The 20525-nt window shown below is 39.8% G+C and overlaps 1 protein-coding gene across 1 annotated transcript in view; it reads right to left on the reverse strand.

Moving 5' to 3' along the window:
• ralgapa1 (Ral GTPase activating protein catalytic subunit alpha 1) overlaps positions 1-20525 on the reverse strand; it is a 104777-nt gene that overhangs the window by 19844 nt on the left and 64408 nt on the right. Inside the window, 5 exon segments of the mRNA XM_061695484.1 lie at positions 12641-12768; positions 14940-15098; positions 17604-17759; positions 19583-19706; positions 19806-19877. Coding sequence (XP_061551468.1) covers positions 12641-12768; positions 14940-15098; positions 17604-17759; positions 19583-19706; positions 19806-19877 — 639 coding nt within the window.

Consider the following 20525-nt stretch of genomic DNA (forward strand, 5'->3'; position numbering starts at 1 on the left):
AGCGCCGTGAAAAAGTATTAGCCCCCTTCTCAAATTCTTATATATTTGCATAGTTTCTCCACTTTAAGATCATCAAACAAATGTAAATAGACATTAAATATAACCCAAGTGAAATTCAAATCCTGTTTCTAATTGGTGATTTAATTTATTAAGGAAAAAAAAAACTACCGTATTCAAAGTTACCTTGCCCTGTGTGAAAAAGTAATTACCCGTCACCCCCCTTTGTTAAATTCTGAAATCATTTTGGCTATTTTCTGCTTAATTTTCACTGATCACACCCAAGCCCGATTACCTCCAGACCTGTTCAATCAAGAAATCACTTAAACATAATCTGTCCCGACTTATAAATCAGAGCTGAAAAACGTGCGCGCACACACACACAGAGGGATGGAATGTAAGAGATAAGGTTTGATTCGTCTTTCTCAATCTGTTCTTTTCATTTCCTGTCTGCAGAATGGGAAATAATTAACCCCTTAGTCCCCAACCCATAACAATCCACTTTGCATTCACGCACACTGACCTATGTCCATTTCCTTGAACCTCAAAATTCACCTGAACTGCCAAATGGTTGAAGGACTAGCTGCAATATTAATCTGTGTTCCATGACTGCAGGTGCGGTACTGATTATCACATAAATTGTCTTGTCCGTGATCACTATACATAACACAGCTATCAATGTAGGACAAAAAAAAACTTGATTTATTATGACTTATGGAATATGTTATTTCCTTGGTTGTTTGATGTAAATGAGACATTTAGAAAGTAACTCGATTTTCAATCAGACCTCAAGTTTTCATTACTGGTAGTGAGTCTTTTCCCGAAATGACCCTCATATATTCTGATTGGTTAAAATTTCATCACAAATGGGGGTTACCACATCACCTGTTGTTAATAGCATGCATTTGAACGTGCGAAAAGTGATTATTCTAGCAGCTATTGTCTTGGACTGAAATTTGTCTGTCCAGGGAGGGAAAATATATTTAGAAATAGCTGTACACGTGTGGACATATCATCCATGTCACATTTAAAACATCCAGAGTGTTGCATTTATGCTTTGTGACTTTAAAATGAAAAACAAACAGACAAACTAAGACATTCAAACCAACTAAGATTCTATTTTTCAGCTACAATGTTGCAGAAGTCAATCGAATGAAATAGGACCTGGGGAAGAATCAAGACCATCAACAATGTAATTTCCATCAACTATGATGATGAGTGTTTTGGACTTCGGTGCGATTAAGGAAGGCATGACCCGATTCCAGCATCAGCAATAACAAAGTGTCTTCAATTTGTGAGGTTGTGCCCTCACCTTTCTACCATTGTGAGGGACACACTCTTCTTGTCACATGCTGCAGATTGTAGTCTGACTGGGACAATGGGCTCAATTGAGGGAGCTGGCAAAGAGAAGCCAGGCAGTCCGCTAGCGTTTGGCTGCTCTTGGTGTGTGTGTCTTTGTGTATGTGGGGATATGGGGGGATAATAGCGCTACATGCCCAAAGCTGCCATCATTTCACTGGGAACACAGTGTGACAGAGAGGGAACAGTGGTGACACATACATGCACAGACAACACACACAAACAACTGCGCTATCACACTGAGCCATATGCTGACCCCAGCCACGTTACAGCTATCCTTGCCAATCAACAACTGCATGCACACACGCACACGCACGCACACACACACACACACACACACACACATTCACACAATAGAACTAATCGTGAAAGCATGAAGAAGCTACACATAAACATGTAACATTAACATCCTGAAGTACAACATAAATGAATAGATGACATATATTTGAATATTCATGCATGCAAACATACTCTTGCTAAAACTGGTTGTGAGGTGGATGTGTGTGCGTGCGTTTCTGCATGTGTAGCAGCTTAGCATCCCTCCAGCATTGTTCCCCCAGAAGCACAATCATCTCGGACCAGATGGAGAATGGCCACAGCTTGCTCTTTAACCCACACTTCAACACCTATCACATGCAAATGTTCACTCTCTTTCAAACACACTGTGTATGATTTTGATGCTGCTTGTTACACTTCTTGGTCAGCATACGACTGTCTGTTTAGCTGATGTAACATTGATAGGTTACACTTAAAGTAGCATAAAGTATCAATGATGATTAAGTCCACGAGCCAATCCTTCTTGACAAAAATGTGTCACCTCCTCTTTAAAAGTCCTCCTTATATCCCTCTAGTTTTAAAAGTCTCTCTCTGATGTGAGAAGGAGGAAAGTTGTCCTGGATTTGTCCTAATGCTTCAGGCTTTTCAATGCTGAGAGGGACCTTTCCATGGATACTGAAGCAGCATGAACCACTACAATCTCAGTCTCTAAAACAGTATGATCGACATGTCCCAGGTAACTTCACACTTGTTTTTAAATGAAATTAAATAAACAATATATGCAATGATACATGTGTTCCTGGGTCACTGATGGTGTAGTGGTATACTCGCCTGACTTTGGTGTGGGCAGCGTTCCCACTCAGTGACGGTGTGAATGTGAGTGCGAATGGTTGTCCGTGTCTATATGTGCCCTGCGACTGACTGGCGACCAGTTCACGGTGTAGTCCGCCTTTCGCCCAAAGTCAGTTGGGATAGGCTCCAGCGCCCCACGACCCTAACCAGGATAATCGGTGTTGAAAATGGATGGATGGATGGATGTATACATGTGTTCCTTCTGCAGGAGTTACACCACATTTCTTACTGCATATGGATTAGAAACTATGGTTTTTCTTTTTCAGCTACAAGTCCCAACACTTCTGGTTCCATGGTGCTTGCTTAAAAAAAGCATGAGTTTTAAAGTAAGAGTTTGTACGTATAAATGAACTAAAACTTGCCTGACAGGCAGAAAAATCCCCACGGGGTGGATTGGACCCCCTGACGGGCTGGTTCTGGCCTGCTGGCTGTACGTTTGACACCCCTGTTCTAGACAGAGAATAAAATAATAACCAAACAGACCAGAGCAATGTAGTTGACTTTACGGTAGTGCAGGGGTCACAAATGTTTTTGAAACTGAGAGCTACTTGGGTACTGTTTAATTCAAAGGGCTACCAGTTTGATACACACTTACGAAATAACAAATTTGCTCAAATTACCTTCAATAATAAGTTATTGTGATATGTTATTATTCAAAATTAATTACATTCATTTATGTGAAGACACTGCTCATGTTAATGATTTCTCAGAATGATTAGAATTGTGATTCTCAAACTGGTGGGTGATGGATGAATCACGGGTGGGTCGCAGACAAGTAGTAAAAAATTACAGGAGGTCCTTGGTTTATGACAGTATCAATATAAGACTGACTGTTTTTCACTTGATTTTTTTTTTATATTAATGTTTTTTCAAACAAATTCCTGATTTACTGTAATTATGACTTTACTGGTGTGTTATTGTAGGTTTGTGATTAACGTAACACATTTCAACTTATGTAAACATTTGTAGGAGCAGAACCCCATCGTAAACTGAGTGAAATATTTATCGCACGTTCCAGGTCGGACTTACCATTGTAAGGGGAAAATAACAGTATTCTAACAGGCATGCGTCAGAAAAACAATGAAACATGTATTTGTACCCGAAACAAATTGTGTAAAGCACTTTCCCCAAAAAGAAGAAAGAAGTGCAAAGATACAAGTGACATTTTGTGGCCATCCATCCATTTTCTACCGCTTATCCGAGGTCGGGTCGCGGGGGCAGTAGCTTTAGCAGAGACGCCCGGACTTCCCTCTCCCGAGCCACTTCATCCAGCTCTTCCGGGGGGATCCCGTGGTGTTCCCAGGCCAGCCGAAAGACGTAGACTCTACAGCGTGTCCTGGGTCGTTCCCGGGGTCTCCTCCTGGTGGGACGTGCCCGGGAGGCATCCGAATCAGATAGTTTCCCGCTAATCCACTGGTCCCCTGCCGGACGCCCTGCCCACACTGCAGCTCTGGCGGCAGGTGTGGGTGGGCAGCTGCTTCCCGACCCGGTGGTAGATTTCACCAAATCACACTGCACCACTAGCCTCATGTTTGGCTATGATTTCCTTCCTTTTTTCCAACAGTAATACGATTACACTTCCTAACAGCACTATCACTTGCACTTTTCGCTTTCTTTGGCGCTATACTGAGGGCTAATTTAGAATTATAATTTAGAAACAAAGATACCTGAACTACGTCAAGCACGGAAAGAACAATGTTTACGCTGTGGGAGAGAAAGCACGAGTGTTCCTTATGGATGCTGTGACTGTTCGCAAACTCAAGTATAGTTTGTGAACCAAAGCAATATTTTTTGTTTGTAAACTGATTTGTTCGTGAACAGAGTCATTTGGAAACAGGGATTCCACTGTATAATAATCGCTTCTGCAAACTTATTTACTTTTAAATCATATAGTATTGGTAACAGTCACGCGGCAGTTGCATGCATCAAGTTTGTGTGTGTGGGATAGCGCTCTCTTGGGCTTGGATCGGCTTGTTGCTGCCTCACTTTGGATTTCTTTCAAGTGTTTGAATGTCAAATGCTTAAATTCAGCCTATATCATGGAATAAAATCCCTATGTATGTTTTGCACATTCGGAAATACCAGCAACCATGAACTATTAAAACCCCCGAAAATGTACTTAAGACCACAGTAATATATTGCATTAACAACAAACTTCCCTTGATAAACAATTTTGGTGATGACAGAAATTAAAAGATTTCATGTGTTTCACCGTTTCATCCCTAGAACGCATGAAGAGGCTGAGGAGTCTTGGATTGCTGCAACAAACTGATATGCGAAATATAGTTGCACTTATACACAGCTGCTCTGGCAACCTGGCACTATGAGTGTGTGTGTGTGTGTGTCTGATTATGGATGGCTGTGGTCATGGTGAATGAATGATCAGAGGGAGTTGGAAGGCAGATGGACTGCCCTGAGGGCCAACAGACAGAATGTGAGAGACAGACAAAAAAAAAAAAAAAAAAAAAAAATGAGAGGGAAGGGGGTCCAGTAAAACACTGACACTTTCAGCCCTGCCAATATTCTTTTCACCTCCCTCCTCTATTTGCTTGTATGTCAGCCTCTTAGTGACCGTACCTGATGTCACAATGCGACAATAAATCAGAAACCTACAGTCCAAGACCACTCAGTAAAGAGAATACCAACCCCAAGGACTGTGCTCATGTACGGCCTCTTCTGTGCATCACTACTCCATAAAAGCTGTCCCCCATTTCAGGGGGTGCATCCTTCAGAAGCTGCATTTGAAGGCTGAAGACAGAGTGCTGCGTGAAGGCTGTACTAATGCAAAGGATCCTTCAAATGTGGCCTTCATTTCAGGCTAGACTGCAACTAACCTGCCTCCCATAGAATAACTTCCTCCCAAAATGAATCATACCCTGGCCAAATTTTGAGACCGTTAGGAATATAGCATTAGCCACTTTCTTCATTTTATGTCTGTGCATCATTTACAGCCAGATGATACCCCCATCCAACAAAATGAAAATAAAACCAAATTTGACCAGATTATGAATAATTTTGGGATTCAAATTCATATTTTCTACATGTCCAGCAACCTAAAGACTTAACATTGCTTGTAATAATTGTGTTAGTAATGATGTGGAAACATGACAACATGAAAATCTCTGAAAGGCTGACTGTCACATCTTTTTCTACATTTCAAAACAATTACGCTGAATCTAAACTCCATCATTAAGCAGTAAGGTTTATTAGAAGATATTTTGAATTTTGATTCATTCCTAACTCATGTCTCATGGATCAGCTACTACGACGGCTCCCAGAGCGTCTCTTGACATTTCTCGTCGTGACCGGGACAGAGTGTCGAGTAAGTAGGAGACGATATCAACCCATCCTCCTCTCTGTTATCATGGGGCAAGTTGGAGCTGGGGATGTTCAATCCAACTTTTTTTCAGACCGATACCAGTACGAGTAGCACTCGAGTACTCACTTGAGTACAAATGTGGCTACTCTACCTACATCTGAAAGTAATTTGATCGAAGTTGAACTGAAGTCATTGTCATGTTTTGTCTCTAAATACATTAAATATGTTTGAAGGTAAGTGCTGAAAACGTGTAAAGACTCAAGAACAATACAGTACTGAATTGTTGATATACAGTCCCCTCCAAAAGTATTGGAAAGGCAAGATCAATTCCTTTGTTTTGTTGTATACTTAAGACATTTGGGTTTCAGATCCAAAGATGAATATGTGACAAAACTTCAGAATTCCAGCTTTTATGTCATGGTATTTACATCGAGACGTGTTAAACAACTCAGGACAGAGCACCTTTTGTTTGAGCCCACCCACTTTTAAACTGAGCAAAAGTATTGGAACGTGTGTGTCTCTAGATGCTCAGGTGTTGCCTTTTAGATTGATCGCTTAAACATTAGATAGTGCTTGCTTTTCGCTTTGGGTTTCACTTGTGCAAACTGCATTTGCTGTTAAGCAAACATTAAGACCATGGAGCTGTCTATGGGAGAAAAGCAAACCATTTTGAAGCTGAGAGAAGAGGGAAAATCGATCAGAGCTATTGCACAAACATTGGGCATAGCCAATACAACAATTTGGAATGACCTGAAAAAGAAAGAAACGACTGGTGTACTGAGCAAAAGACATCAAACAGGTCGGCCAAGGGTATCAACAACAGTTGATGACAGAAACATTGTGAGAGTTGTGAAGAAACACCCAAAGACAACAGTCAGTGACATCACTCGTAACCTCTACAGGGCAGGGGTGAAAGTATCACAATGCACTGTTCGAAGAAGACTCTGAGAGAAGAAATATACAGGCCAAACCACAAGATGCAAACCACTCATCAGCAAAAAGAATCGGAAGGCCCGATTGGATTTTGCAAAGTACAGAGATGAGCCACAAAAGTTTCAAAACTAAGTTATGCAGTGGCCGTTTCGCAGAATTGCCTCTTCCTCACTGCTTCCTCACTCATTATGCCAGCTCAGAGGCTGCTTCTCTGCAGCCTGGGGGAGCCAGTGCAATGTGGGTCTCTTGGCCTTCGCCTCTCCCTGCTGATGAGCCATGAGAGAAGGCACCTATTTGAATGACAGCTGAAAGTTCCGGGGAGGTGGGGTTTTTATAGAATTCTGCAACATGCCCACAGCGTCTGCAGGCTGAAAGAATGTCTCAATCGTGACCAATTTGAAGCCTGATTTCACATACAGTGGAACCTCAATAGAACTGACTAATAGGGGTGACGGGTGACCCGATATAGCTGAATGTCCGTTACATTGAAACACTTTTTTTTTTTTTTTTTTAGGCCATATGCACACATATTATTGTACAGTACAAAATTATTGTTTTGTAGGTTTCTTTCGTGGCCTAAAACGCCCAGTACACTATAAAGTTATTATAAATAAATATTTAAAAAAAGCTTTAAAATGTTTGAGAGTTTCACATTTTATCCAAAGTACCACATCGGTGTGCTTGGTCAAGGTGACATTGTTGACGTACAGTACTCATCATAAGAGAGTCGCTTTCATGAGCCGTGAGGAATTTGTGTCCTTCCTAGTTCCAAATCCATTGCCAAAGGCAAACAGCTTGAAAAAAAAAACACCTGCTACTGTACCAAAAATAGCATGTTCCACACTCCAGAGAAATGTGTTTGTATTCCTCAGAGTTAACACTGCCCCCATTCCACTGTCTCTCTCTCTCTTTGTACAATAGATATATCCATCATGACATGGCCACCAAGTCAATGCACCAATGCATCAATATGGGCGCCACGTAGGCACGGAATTGGATCTATTTTTTTTTTTTGTATATCTGTGACCCGGAAATAAATCAGTCCCATTGTCTGCCTGCAGTCCGGTAAACAACAGCAGCCAATTCTGGAACTAACAGACTTTTCAACATCAGTTTCAGTGACAAACGGAAACTACTTTTGGATATATTGTTCATTCCCGACGATCTGTTTTATCCGATATCCGTTACATCCGGGTCCATTTTATTGGGGTTCCACTGTACTTTGCAATTAGTTTTTTATTCATTCATTCATTGCTCAGCTTGTTAAGACTTTTCTGTGATGTGTCAAATTAACAAGACTTTTTTTGGTCTTTTGTTCTACTTTAAAACAATTTGGAACGAGTGCTGCTACAAAGCTGTAAAGTGTATTTCTCTTTTGATGCCAGCAAAGTGCCTCCTCGCAGCCTGGAGCAAAGTGTTCATCTTAGAGCCGGCCCAACGATCCTCCTCATACTTTTCCTCCAAAACTCTCAGAAGAGCAGTGTCAGCATGGCTCACATTTGCTGATGATGAAACTGTGGAGCTCAAACTGCCAGGTCAGCTTTTCAAACGGTAACAACATTTTGATTGCCTTTTTGAATAAACCTCACTGGTGCACACTAAGACTATCCCATAAACTCCAAAGGCTTGCTCTTGTACGATGAGAGAGCGCATTATATATGGCGTGCGGTTCCAACATGTTGGTATATTCTGTGCTAGTCTTTTTACTGGCTTGTGCATGTCCATTTGGATGTCTTGAAACCTCAAGTAGGCCAATGGGTAATGTTGGAAATGACCGATTATTTTAAGTCCTACAGCCACAGGTTTTGATACTTTGTCTTTGTCCACGTCAAAGTTTTTCCAAGCCGGCGAAGCTTCGGAGACAGGGACAGCCATGTTAATGGGCAGGACGGGACACACACGATGATATGACGTGGTGTCAAACAACGGCAGTTTAGCGCCAAGTACTGGCGAGGAAGACTGAGACCTAAAGTATCGGTGGCTGACAACAGCATCATTCACGAGTACTTGTTACATTTAAATTAGGGCCCGGACTCACCCTCTAAATCCTGAGTCGTTATTTGAGTTGACAGTAACGAATGACTTCCGAATCAGAAACAAATCATGACTCCTTGTAACTATTCCAAAATAAAGACGTCACAGTGCAACACATGAAAAATCCAATTTGACCGGAAAGGGACTGACAGCCATGTTATGGCTGCTGCTTCACCCTCAGGAAAAGTTTTTCTTTATAGTTTAAAAAGTCTTACTTTAGCCAGGTTTCCTCACCGTACCGTGGACAAAGGTCTACTTTGTACCGATGTCAGACACTACTTAAATGTCTGTTATGTCTTACTCATTCAAGAACTCCTATTCATTTATTCAATAAATTGTGAAAACATGAAGTCACACCAAAGCTTCTGTCACTTTTAGTCAGTGAATATCAATGGAAAAGGAACAAACTATTGAATAAGATAATGGAAATAAGGAGATTAGATCGAATAAAAACCAGACAACACAACATAAAAAGGAACCAGAGAATGGAGAAAGGGGAAGCAGACAAGACGAAGGGATCACTTTAACTACAATTATTACCACATGCCAATCATGACGATAATGACATCAGAACATAACTGATCTGTAAACTTTTGGAAAGTAATTATTATCCTAATTGGTTCAAGGACTCACGTGTTGAAGTAAAAATGTGTTTGACCAACAACGCTCATCTTAAGAAACGGTGTAATTGGTAGAAGGTATAAACTTGGACGAAGGCACTGTTTTGGAGTGAACCGACCAATCGCGATAAAGCGCATTGATGGCGTCATCATATCTGTCTCAGTATAAAAATGGCTCATGCATGTCTGGTCACAGAGCTCCCAGGCAGCGTTTTGTCCGTAACAATTAGTGTTACGGCCGTAACGAGTCAACATTCATGATTTCCGTAACAAAATTCAGACGTTCCGTAACATTTGTCAGCTTTGTTATTGTAAAAGATTTTTCCATGCATAACAATAAAGTCCTCATGAAAAAATCTAAATGCAACTTGCTTTTATATTATATATAATATTATATTTACATGTCATCAAGACTGCTTTTGTCATTATTTGTGTCTAGTATGAATATTATTAAAGATTTAAGATGCTGATTGTTACATGCACAGTAAAAACAACAAAATTCTTACTTTTCTCTCTCTCCACGTACACAAAGATAATATTCATATGAAAATTAATTATCAGGGCAGCATGGTGCAGAGGATAAGTGTACGCCTTGCAACCAGAGGGTCGCAGACTTGTATCCCCGCCCAAGCACATGTCGTCCTTATGTCATTGGGCAAGACACTTAACCCACATTGCCTACAAATAAATGTTGTTAGATGTTTGCTTGGTGGTGGTCGGAGCGGCCGTAGGCGCAGAATGGCAGACACGCTTCCGTAACTTGCAAGTAGGGTGACTGAGGAGTGAATGAATAATGCATGAGATTGTAGAGTGTGTTTGAGTGCCTAGAAAAGTTACATCAGTGTATTGGATTATTATTATTATTAAATAAGAACAATATGGTATATAATGGTATATATATCCTAATGGTATCCTAATGGTATATAATGGTATATATCCTAATATATTGCAAAACTAAATCAGGAAGTTAGATATAAACTGTCGAAAGGAAACTTCCACTTGTTAAGTTCTTCCACTTGTTAAGCTTAATTGGTGCGATTCAAAGCTTTTGACGAGATTCAGGTTTGTTTGGAATGCGGTAAAAGCTCTTTGTATCAATCTTATCACATCTGTGTGAACACCTGATAACACAACACGACACTAAAATTATTTTATTTGATATTTTTTAGTTTAATTAACAAAAACAACATCCCATTCATAAATGCTTCCATGATCATTTTTACACTGAAGGTTATGCGATATAGACCGTTACCGTGAAGGGATAAAATTCATATCGCAATCTGAATTTTAGGTCATATCGCCCAGCCGTAGTGCCCACTTCTAAGAAGCTCTCTTCAAGCCCAGGGAGGGGGGAAATTGATCACCTTCGACAGAGAAATGACGATGACGTGGACAAAATGTGCGAGTGTGTAGAAAAAGATGACAGGACAACACACGTAGAAGTGTTGAAGCAGAGTGAGAGAAGGCAAGAAAGAAGTGACAGATGTAGAGACACAGGAAGAAAGACGTGTGCAGTAGAGAGCCTAAGAGTCAATAATGACTGATTACTGTAATTCAGGCTGTCAGAGGCATCGACCTGCTGCTGCCACCAATCAATACTCACCAGGACACCAGCAGACACACAAACATCTCTAAACCAGTGTGTAACATGACATCACTCACAATCATACACATTGTCACATCGTATGGACGGATGTGCACGTAGGCCTTACACAAACATGTCTCACACACAGTATGCGCCATCTCAAAAGTCACACAAAAGCAAACAGATACAAAGACATAGATATGTGGGAGAATCTACATGCAGCTATGCACACGCTTGAGCACACACACACACACACACATGCACACGCACGCACGCATAGAAACACACACAGTACAATGGCGGTGTCAGCTATGAGCTAAAGTCCCTGAGTCTCACAATCTCTCGACTATGTCTCTCACTTACTTGTTGTACACGAAGCAAAATGGATTCTTCAGAAATTTCCCTAACCCCTCTATAGTAGCCTCACACTTTTTCTACCTCCTCCGATGACAACTTCACCTTCACATGTTTTAGCTCACTGAAAAGCGTGAATAGTATCGATAACAGTGAACCAGCGGTCATCAACAGTACTGGCACATATTACTATGAGGAACGCCAAGACTGAGCTTTAAATTAGCCAACTTTCAAAATGTGACACATCTACACAAATTTAATTCCAGCCAAATACTACACTCGTGAAATAGAATCGTTTAAAAGATAACCGTCCTGCAGCATGTTTAAAATTAGAGACTATATTGTACATATAGTTCACATTTAAAAACAATCAAAACCGAAAAACATCAGATTTCAAATTAATATCTAGCAGACTGCTATATCTAGCAGACTGCTTTCGGTGCTGTCAGTAAATACTAAAAAAAAAAAAAAACTACTTTTTTAAATTGATAGCACATACTTGGATAAAAAGGTACGAGTTGAGCCCTGCACTTTTCTGACAAGAGAGTATGATTGCATGTCTACTTGTGAGTGTGGGTACGAGAGCAAACAAGCTTTTTTCGAAACTGTGAGGAAAAAGTAATCGATAACAATTGATGAAAGTGCCATCACTTACGATCATACAGACAGGCTGAATGCACACCTGTCTTTCAGTCGCTTGCACAATTTTCTACACATACACACAATACATTGTACTGAAGGAACAAGCAACATTATTTCTTGGTCTAGTTACTTTACCACTTGTGTCCTTTGTGTGATCTTGGATTTTCACCCACCTGGAGTTAAATATCTTGAAGCATTTAGAGAACATCTGGGTCCTGTTCTTAGTTCACATGACGAACTGATGCTTTTGCTGTAGGTAGTATTATCTGCTGGTTTGACGTCATAAATAGAAAATGTTGATGAGTTAGGAATACGCAATGAAAGCCCAATTAGAATATAGCTGCTCTTCCTAATCAGGAAGCTGGGGAATTAGATTAATCAATCAAAGCAACCGTTTACCGTTTGACAAAATTGTTATATTTTAAGGAAGGGAATAAAATCTTTGTCACTTGCGCATATATTAAATACACAGAAAAAAACACGGGTAGAAAATGGACTACACACGTAATGTATCCTGTTAGGATACAATGACCCAATCTTTTTGAAATGGTGAATCCTTCCTTCCCTTTGCCCATGAACATGACAAGAAAACTGGAAAAATAAAGGTTTCAGTGACTTACATTTCAACGTCCAATCCTGCAAATTCCAAGCATGTTTTTAAAAGGATACAAGTTCTGGTATAGAGGAATGAGGGATTTCAGCGCACGACTTGCATTTACGGCTGTGGCTCTGACCATTGTTGGCAAAATCTTCATGTCCACAATGGCGCCGTCAAACAGGGGACCAAAAAATGGTACCTAAAGTGACAAAATGTGTTGTGACACATGGAATAGACATAACTATTCTATTTCATTGTTATAACATTAAGTTAATAAACAGTTAATATTTTTTTTTTTTTTTTTTTTTCAGAGAACGAATCCTCTCCCACAGTCCTGAAAAAAAAAATCCTGTTAGATTTTTGAGGAAGTTGTTTTCATGATATAATATTCGATTGAGGTTATGCTTCTTTTCAGATTCAATTAGATATTGTGCTTAAGGAATCCACCCGAGAGAATGGGTTTTTTATTGAATCAATTTGAAGAACAGGTCTCCAGTCCGTTTGCTCTATGACTGAATACAGTGCTTGCACGACAACAACACAGAAAATATCGTATCTAACTTGCTTTCAGATTCATGATAATGCAATATTTTGCTTGAAGGATGAATGAAACAGAAGGTGGTTATGTTATTAGTGCTGTGCTATCTATGTCATACAGAAAAAAACTCTTTTATTGTGTTAAGTCTTCTTTAAAATACAGTTATGCTATCATTGCTGTGGTATTAATGTCTGTGCTTTAACCTAAAACATAAAGCAGAGCAGCATCTCCCTTGGATTGTCAGAAAATCTGGATGCATATCTTTGTTGTTTGATATGATCATGTGCCTTTGCAAAAATAGAACTCAAGTACAATTAAATTGTCTGGAAGTCCATATGTGAGTAAAGGTGTCATTTGCAATCCCCTAATTCCACCTATATTGAAAATGTAACGTGATATGTATTTTAGAAGCAACTAAATTGGTCCTCATATATTGATATTCTTTGAGCCATTTGCAGGACTCTGTGAACTTGGTCTCACTCAGTGTAGTATATTTTCTTCTAATTACAAGATTTGACAATCCTTTTTCAAGGATGAAGGTTTGAGCCATTCCATTCTCGATCATGTCAGATTCTGTGCATTACAGTTTCAATTAATTCCTCTGTGTACTTTACCTTCATCATGAAAAACAAAATCTGTTTTTCTATTTGCTTACATGGGAATAGTGGGGAACTAAAACTATACGCAGTGGGTGGTTAGTTTGTTGCCGATAGACGTAAAATACAGTAGAGTGAAAAAGTATTGGCACGGTGAACGACTGGTTAGCACATCTGCCTCACAGTTCTGAGGATCGGGTTCAATCCCCAGCCTCGCCTGTGTGGAGTTTGCATGTTCTCCCCGTGCCTGTGTGGATTTTCTCTGGGTACTCCGGTTTCCTCCCACATCCCCAAAACATGCATGGTAGGTTAATTAAAGACTCTAAATTGCCCATAGGTGTGAGTGTGAATGATTGTTTGTTTATGTGTGCCCTGCGATTGCCTGGCGACCAGTTCAGGGTGTACCCCGCCTCTCCCCCAAATTCAGCTGGGATAGGCTCCAGCATGCCCCGAACTCTAGTGAGGATAAGTGTTCCGGAAAATGCATGGATGCAAAAGTATTGTATCTTAAATTCTTCTACTTTTGAATAGTTTCCCCACTTTAATGTTTAAGATCATCAAACAGATATCAGACAAATATAACCCTTGGCTGGGGTGAGATCAGTGTCCACACACAAAGGTGCATAAATTTGGTAAATAAATTAGAAAACTTCACATATAACTGAATTACAGAAACTTTTGTGTAGTTCAATTCAGAAACTCATATATTATATAGATTCACAACACAGAGTAAACTAGTTCATGATTTTATTTGTTATTATTTTGAGGATTTTAGCTCACAGCTAACGAAGACGCAGATTTTACCATATAATATTTACCATACATTAGAAACAGTGAACATGATTTAAAATGGAAATGAGGCTGTAATTGGTCTTCTGAAAAGTATTTTTTGCGTTGAATAAATCTGTATAATTTATGACTTTCACTTGGAATTGCAATGCTGAAATACAATGATCTGTCCTACAGTATTTGAATTTATGAAATGAACCTGTATATACATTTTCCCTTCCTTTGCTTCAACAGTCTACAGCAATTTCAGCACTAAATGAAATGTTTGCTACTCATCATCAGTGACTATTATTGTCTTTTGTTACTGACCAGCTAAATACAAAAACATCCCTTGTTTGCTGAAAAATAATAAAAAATGTGAAGCTAGAAAGGTACTTCAGAGAAAAAACAAAAACGTATTATACGGTTATTTCACTTCATGTAAATTCAAAGAAAGATTGCTAATACCTCGGGTTTTTTGAGGATATGGATGGAATACATGTGGTTTTTCATGGGGTAAATGACGATTAGCACGTCGCCAAACTCTGTAGGGATGATTCCTCGGCGATAGTCTCTGGAATGTTCCGACCAAACGATGTGGACCTCGTCATTACCCAGGTGTCTCAGCTGGATAGAGGAGAGGAAGAGTAGGGGCATGTCAAGACACGAATAAGAAAGAAATTAAGAATAATACCGCTCTACAATTTGAACAAAACACACACGTTTACATTGTGTAGTATGAACCTATTCAATGCCAGGCATATAAAAGTCGCACGGTGAGCTAGATTGGGTGCATCCATCATATATCCAAGGTTTTAGATTCTTTGTGTATACATCTGTGTGTGTACGATGTTTGGCGCAGAGAGTGATGGAGTGAATATGTGAAGATGGCGAGTGGACAGGAAGATGGAGTGAAGTTCTGGAAAGATGGAGTATGGACAGGAAGACTGGTTTGTGTGTACGAGTGCATTCACAAACACAGAGCTGTCATTAACCTCCATGTCAGACAAACCACCCACACTCCACTCCAGCAGAAATGCTTCTCTGCCTGTCTGTGGCATCTCATTCTTGAGGTGGCTGCTGTTCTTGTCTATAGACAATCACAATTGTTCAGACCCTTTGCTGTCGCTGTCTTGTATAAACAACACTTGACACTAATTTGGGGCAGCGGGGTAATAATATGGCTTTGGAGGTAGTATCAGTACCCATGTTTAAGGCAATGTCGTAATGCCCGAAGAGGAGTGTGACGTACCTGATCACGGGATATATTTCTATGAAGGGCATTCATGTATGCACACAAGAGTACACATCACCATCTTTTTCCTGATGCTTTATTATGAGAACCATGAATATGTCATTGTCAATGGCTCAATAAAAAGTTACAAATGAATGAAAAATAAAAGTGAACAGAGAAGTGTCCCTCACCGTTTAGGCATACGCTGTACCTTATCCATACATTTTTTTAGCGCTTGTCCTTATTAGGGTTGAGTAAAACTGACTGTGTGTGTGTTTGTGCGTGTGTGTGCGTGCGTGCGTGTCTTCATGTGTATGTCTATGAGTATGTGTTCAATGGAGCCATCAGCTGATCAGGGAAATGGATGGTGCTGCACCAGGCAGCGATAATCCAATCAGAAGCCTACAGCGACATGATAGGCCAACAAGCAGGAAGTTTGATCAGATTAAAGGGATATTATGGCCATGTGCAGAGTGCCCACTGCCTGGGGGTTGACAGGTGTGCACACAAACACCATCTCAAACACACTAAACCTGCCTGCTGTGATGCTAATTCAACACCATACACAAATACAGATGTAATTGCAATAAATTTGACAAACAATACCATAACCAGTCAGTGTGCAGGTTTGCATGCGACTCACTCTCATTTGGAATGCCATTAACAGGTGATGCATTAAACTGGCCTAGATCTGGGCCACACAGCCATTTGCATGGTAACCATTTGATTAGTAAGGAGAACAATGTCACTGTCATGATGACGGCTGATCTCAGATGTGGTGTATTATCATGACGGACCACATCAAAAACACGACAAAATCTTGTGTTAGCACCAAAGTTGGGCCTAACCTTACATGTTATTTGCAGTAATCTTTTCAGTTTGCAGTGCTCGTCCAAATGTGTCCCCAGCCAAAAAATTGTTTAATTCTGCTTCACGGAGACTTGGCTTTACCCAGCTTCCGACTACACTGAGCGGACTGCGACACGGAGCTATCCTGGAAAACAAAAGGTGGCGGAATATCCTTCGACATCAACGAGAAATGATGTACTGATGTCACGGAGCTCAGCATACACTGCAGCCTGGACTTGGAGTTCGGGGTATGCTTTTGAGCTGTAAGTCATTCTACTCGCCGCATGAATTTGCTTCATTCATACAAGCCCAATTCCAATAAAGTTGGGATGTTGTGTTAAACATAAATAAAAACAGAATACAATGTTTTGCCAATCCTGTTCGACCTATATTTAATTGAATACACTACAAAGACAAGAGATTTAATGTTCAAACTGATAAACTTTATTGTTTATAGCAAATAATCATTAAGGGGGGAGTATAGGTAGTTAGCTAACTGCACGTTATAGTGGCAGAAATTGGCAAAGTGTTAATAACTAAATAACTCGCAATTGTGCCAGATAGCTATTGATGTGAAAAAAGGTGCTCTTATATATTGGGGAGGGACGACAAATGGTGGACGCTCAAAGTGCGTCACTGTGCGCCGTTTTAGCCACGCCCCACACAAATCAGGAAAACTGACATGGTGGAAAAAGAGTTTAACATTATCTCTCCACTATTCAGCACTGCGTAGTTCTCAGTCTTTGCACGTTTTCAGCAATTATCTTCAAATAAGGATAATGTATTTAAAACAAATCTCTGAATTCACGTTACAGGGTCTTTAATGCCATCTAGCTCTGTTAGCATAAATTCCATACAGTACACTTATTGGTTTGGTTTCTTTAGTTTCACATCTTGTGCACTGCTATCAGTAAAAGTACTTTAAATTTCACAACTGTAGGAGGAGCCGTGGAGCAAAAATCCAATCATTCCATACTGTTACTTAAGAAGCACTTTGATTCCCCTGCATCTGTGTCCTGAATGAAGAGTCAGAGGTGAGTGTTGGTTACCTTCTTGGTGAGATTGTGGTCCTGGTCATGTGGCATTCGGGTTGAGACATGATAGATGACCTCTGTCGTAGAGGTGGCATAATAAGGTGTGGTCTGGCCTGTACTGCGGTTCCTCTGGAGTCCTCCCATGAAACCACAGTGGGTGGTCAGGTCCACCTAAGGAAGAAACATTTGAACAAACCACCTAAATGGCACAGTAGATACACTGTAAAACTTTTTATATGTTAGAAAAAAAGTTCAACATTTGACTAAGGCCGGATTTACTCTGCATGTTCAAGTGACACAATTCCGATATGCGACATGGCAGCATAAAAAAACAAAACAAAACATGAAATTAGATATCATCAGATCAGAATCCGGGCTCTTCCAAATGTGGATAAAAATCTGATACATATCAGATAACGGCCAATGCTCACGTGAGCAGCATAAACGCACAGATCAGATATACCCCTTCAATTTGAGCAAAGAAACATTAAAAACACCTGTGAGAGCATTCAACAGTTAAACATGGTCAAAATATGGTATATTGACCGTGTGTCGATCATTAAATATAGAAAATGTTGTTTCACGTGGTTGGTGAATGTACAGTTAAAGGGGGAGGGGAGGGGGCGGAGCTCTGCCTCAAATAGCGAAAATCTGTGAGTGGAGGTACACAAGAATGAAAATAGTAACAGTCTGACCCAATTTCCACTGGAACTTTGGTTCAAAAATTTGAGAACAATCTTTGCCTACTGCAATGGATAGCCTAACAGTCTTGATAAAACATTCTTACAGCAGATCCCAAAAGGTATAACTGCAATATGTACAACTATTAAAAACCGTAATTCTCATGAGTTTCCAAGAACTGTAGTGAAACTACAATTTAAGTAAGAATGACCCTATTAGATATGTAAATACAGAAGTTACACCGAGAGACCTGTAATGGGTTTCTACAGATCAAGGCCAGCTAAAATAATATCCACACGACCATGATGATTTAATAGAAGGAAGGGGGAACACTGTGTATATTAAACAGAGGTGGGAAAGAGAATTTAAGGTAAACATTACAGAGATGACTGGTCATATACTGTATGATTACAACATAAAGCACCACAAAATAGTCCCTGGTTTGGAGAGGACATTGTTGGAAGAACATGAGTTTCCTTATCACACCCCAAAATAAAAAGGAATATCTTAAAGTAGCACGGCCACGTTGGTGCAATCAATGTAGACCACTTCATGTGTTTTGGCTCTGCCCAACAGTGTTTTTTTGTTGTTTTGTTTTTTTTTGGGGGGGGGGGGGAATGTATATAAAATTATTATGAGGATTTTGGGCTACAATGTCCAGTAATATTTTCACGAGTGGTACTGTACCTGGGTTATTTATCAGGAGAAACTGTGTTAGGGGATTACACGTACTTACTTAAGATCATGCCGGCAGCATGCAAAAGACCATTGCAAAGAAATGGCTCAATCCAGGACCTTCGACACCAGATATTGATGAACACTGGTTCAATATCATGAACACAATATATGACATTGAACGATAGACGCACAGATTAAGAACTGAGGAGGAATTATGCGATGAAAAATGGGTGAAATGGACCAAGATGCATTTACTGACTTGATTGGATAATGTGACAATCATGTGCTTTTGTATTTTTTGTTTGTTTGTTGTATGCTGTGTTATTGAAAAAGTGTTTTTTTTTCTTTTTTAAAGATGGCAGCAAAGTACTACTTTGTCTAAATGAAACTCCTCAACTCACTTCAACATACTGCCTCGACACAAAGATGCTACCAGAGGGAAACATATCTGTCATTCACTTGAAATGCACATTGGGGAATTGGATCGGCAGTGTAAAGTTTTACTAATTAGGCAAAGTTTTACGTTGATTGGGTGCTGTTGCTATTAGTGGTGTACAAGTGGATGTTAGAGTTGTTTACATGAGGACATCAATTATAAATAACCATGCATAAGGAGCTTTTTTTTGTTTCCATACCTCCCAACCCAGTCCAGAAACAAAGTCTTCATATGCCTGGCTTCCTGCAGTATTGGTGAGTATGGAATGTTTGTCTTCTTGTCCTTCAGCTACATAAAAAACTGCTATTTTATGTGTCTCCCGACTAGACCACAGCAAAGGAAAACAAACACATTAAAGGGTGAAAAAAACTTTCAAAACAAAAGCTGAAGGTACAGAAAATAAGAGGTGCTTGTTATCTCACCACTGCCGCGAGTCCAGGTTTTTCAGCTCTCGCAATAGTTTCTCATTCTTCCTCAATAAATGAAAGTTACTCCTGCAAAAAAACAAAAACAAACAAAAAAAACAAGTTACTAATAATTAACCCTAGTTGTAGAAAAAAATTGTAGGCCTGGAAACCTGGCTTAAAAGTTTCACATTGCTGTTTTTTACTTGTCAAAACACAGTACTATGATTAATATTATGTTTGTGGAATAATAATTAAATAGAGGGGTTGCCATTTTGGAAAAAAATCATAATCAGCTGCAAACTGCAAGTGACGCTGAAGCGACAGTAGAGTTAGCTGCCACCAGGGCTTTCTATTGAATTGTGTCAGTTGACGGATTGTTGAGAGCAATGGATTTTTTTCAGGTGCTCCACTACTGGTATGTCGGCAATGTGTTATCTGTTATTTATATGCGATATTAACCATTTTAAAGTGGTGAAAATATCTTGAGAACAAATCTATTAACTTTCTTGAACGCTTCACTGTGTTGAGAAGTGTTGTAAAACATCGCCTCTTCCCCTCACTCTGCAGAACCATGCAGGTGGCATAATTGTCTCCGCAATATTGAGAGTCTAAATGTTTTTTGGTTTTTTTTTACACAATAACTAGAGAAATAGTTATGTAAGACACTATTAAGTAAGCCTATTTTGTCAAAAGTGAATCGCTGTAATGCTTCGGTGCACTGAACTGTGCCACAAA

The sequence above is a fragment of the Phycodurus eques genome, chromosome 14 (genome assembly GCF_024500275.1).
Source record: "Phycodurus eques isolate BA_2022a chromosome 14, UOR_Pequ_1.1, whole genome shotgun sequence".
Lineage (NCBI taxonomy): Eukaryota > Metazoa > Chordata > Actinopteri > Syngnathiformes > Syngnathidae > Phycodurus > Phycodurus eques.